The 2,522-nt window shown below is 32.6% G+C and overlaps 1 protein-coding gene across 1 annotated transcript in view; it reads left to right on the plus strand.

Moving 5' to 3' along the window:
• Positions 1-1,426, plus strand: part of LOC117174472 — an 18,071-nt gene extending 16,645 nt beyond the window's left edge. Inside the window, exon 10 of the mRNA XM_033363625.1 lies at positions 1,318-1,426. Within this exon, the coding sequence (XP_033219516.1) occupies positions 1,318-1,385 (68 nt within the window). The 3' untranslated portion in view covers positions 1,386-1,426. The remainder of the gene's footprint in view (positions 1-1,317) is intronic.
• The last annotated feature ends 1,096 nt before the right edge of the window (positions 1,427-2,522 follow it).

A 2,522-nucleotide genomic window follows, 5' to 3' on the forward strand; every position in this document is an offset into this window, starting at 1 on the left:
AACGGTTTCTTTTCGCCTAAAAACGGCCAAAATGTGAATTTGTTTATATAATTTGTTTATAAAATAAAGAAATAACATTTAATGTTAAATTTAAATATTCACATATCAACCTCACGATGAAAGCAAGCGATTTCAGAGCAGAAATATACGTTGAAGCTGAATAACACTTAATGTCGAGTATTTGTTAATACAATTTGTTCATAACAATTAACTATGCAAGTTAAGAACTTTTTTATATTTCTTATACCCCTGTGCACTAAATTCAAGGGACGAGAAGTATAAGAAAAATTTTGTCTAGAAGATAAAAAATGAAATTACAAAAATCGACATTTTTTTCGATGTTTGCATTAAAATAAAAATTAAATAAACAAAAAAATGAAAAATCTACTCTCACCATTTACTGAAAAATTTAGTTCTGAATTTTTCAAAAAAGAAACTTCTAAAATCGGTGCATAATTGCGTTCTAAATGTCATTTTGAACCTCGTTTTCCGATTTCACCCCACACCCCACTGTGTGGCCTGACCATATAGGTTTGCGGTACGAGTTAGAAATTACACGTTCATCTCCTATCATTACAGTGACATCGAGAAAGTTTATTCAATTGTTGTCAGTTGATTTTTCTGGGGTGAATTTAAGAACGAGGTCAGCCCTATTGAAACTGTCAAACAAGTCAGCTACCTTTTCCTCACGTACAGAGGTGAGGATATCGTCTATGTACCTGAAGAAAAACGGTACGTCATAGGAAAGATTCTTTAGGATCCATTCAAGACATAGATGTAAACACTTCAATGTTCAAACGTTGTCTTGCATTTTTAAATTTATTTGGAATATTTTGACTTCGGTCCAAACAGGGTATGTTATTTGTCATTTACCTTTTAAACAATTATTCATGATCTAACCTCTGTATCGCTTCTTATAGAGCCTTCAAGAGGGACTGGAACCAATCCGAAACATTGAAAAATGTGCTGGACTTAAAGAAAATTATATTTCTGACGGCTAAGCCGCATAAGTTTTAATATAAGCTAACATAAGCTTATCCATATTGATATTAAATTTGTTTATACTTATAGGCCTTAGAGTATACACTTTCTTCAATCCCCTATAATCCACTTTAATGCTCTCCTTTTTACAGGAATATTAATCTAAAATACTTCAAACATAATAAAGTGTGACATTCCAACCTTAAAAGCGCAATAGTTCAATTTGAAATATTTTTTTGGAATTTAAAATATCATGCAAACCATTTTCTTAAAGTTTCTGTTTTAAGACGATATGATTATGTAAATTCTGATAAATATTATTGATTATTCTTTAAGGACCCATAATACTACGTGCAGAAGAATGTCCTGAATTATATCATCACGTGCACCGCCCTGCTCCATGAAATATTTTGTGAAAAAAACATGCACTACATGTAATTTGTGTAATAAAATACTTAAGTGGGATCATTTCAAATGTTTAATTATTTTTCATGATTTTATTTTGGATAACAGTTACAGCCAATTCCTAATTTAACATGCAAATTTATGTTAAAACGTTTAATGCACTCGAGTTCTCTGCATCTAATAATACTTCCTGACAATCTTCAAGTATTTTAAATGTTTGAAAAAAATGAAAAGTTAAGCCGTGTTTTTATCTTATTTTGCAAATTGAATTGGCCGTTGTTGTTGATCTAATTATGCTCTTGAACAGTCGTTGCTGGCAAAAATGAATCCTCGCCCTTTTGCGTCCAGCTGTCGTCAACATTGTTGCCCAGTCCACTGTGTCCATGTGTCCCCTTTCCAGCTCGCCCTTATATGAAGCACCGCGTCCACATAAGTAAAATGTAAAATCACTAAATGAAACTCCAAAATGTCCCCTACATTCTGTCAAAACTTTAGCAAAATCGCATGGTTCATTTTTGAGATATTAAATGAAAACGAAAAAATTACAAAATGAAATATAAGATCTGAATATTATTCCATTTCCTCCAACTAACATTGGGGGATGGGTTAAGTGGGAATTAAAGGGTGGGGGAGCAGAGGTACCTTATGGAGGACGTGAAAAATGCAAAAAGACCCTAAATTTGCAATTTTTTTTTTGCAAATTTTTTTCGCAATTTTTTCGCAATTTTGCATGCAAAACCACCCTAAATTTGCAATTTTTTTTTTTGATTTTTTTTTCGCAATTTTTTTTCACAATTTTTTTTTTTTTTTTTTTTTTGTTCACAATCTTTTTTCGCAATTTCTCTCGCCATTTTTTTCGCAATTTTTCGCATGAGTACAGCTCTATACTATTGAGGGAGACTTCGTTGTATGGCAGTCCAAAAATGACGTTGTTCTGACGTCGCAAATAAATTTTAAATAAATTTGATAAAACTAGTAAGAAAGCAGACAAAAAAAAGGAAAAAATCACATTTTGTAGCGTAACTCAAAAACGGCTCCCGTTTCCACTCTGCCTCTCTGTCGACTCTACATTGCCTCAAATTAAGGTGCCCCCGCTTCCCGTTTCCACTCTGCCTCTCTGTCGACTCTACATTGCC

The sequence above is a fragment of the Belonocnema kinseyi genome, chromosome 6 (genome assembly GCF_010883055.1).
Source record: "Belonocnema kinseyi isolate 2016_QV_RU_SX_M_011 chromosome 6, B_treatae_v1, whole genome shotgun sequence".
In the NCBI taxonomy this organism is placed as follows: Eukaryota; Metazoa; Arthropoda; class Insecta; order Hymenoptera; family Cynipidae; genus Belonocnema; species Belonocnema kinseyi.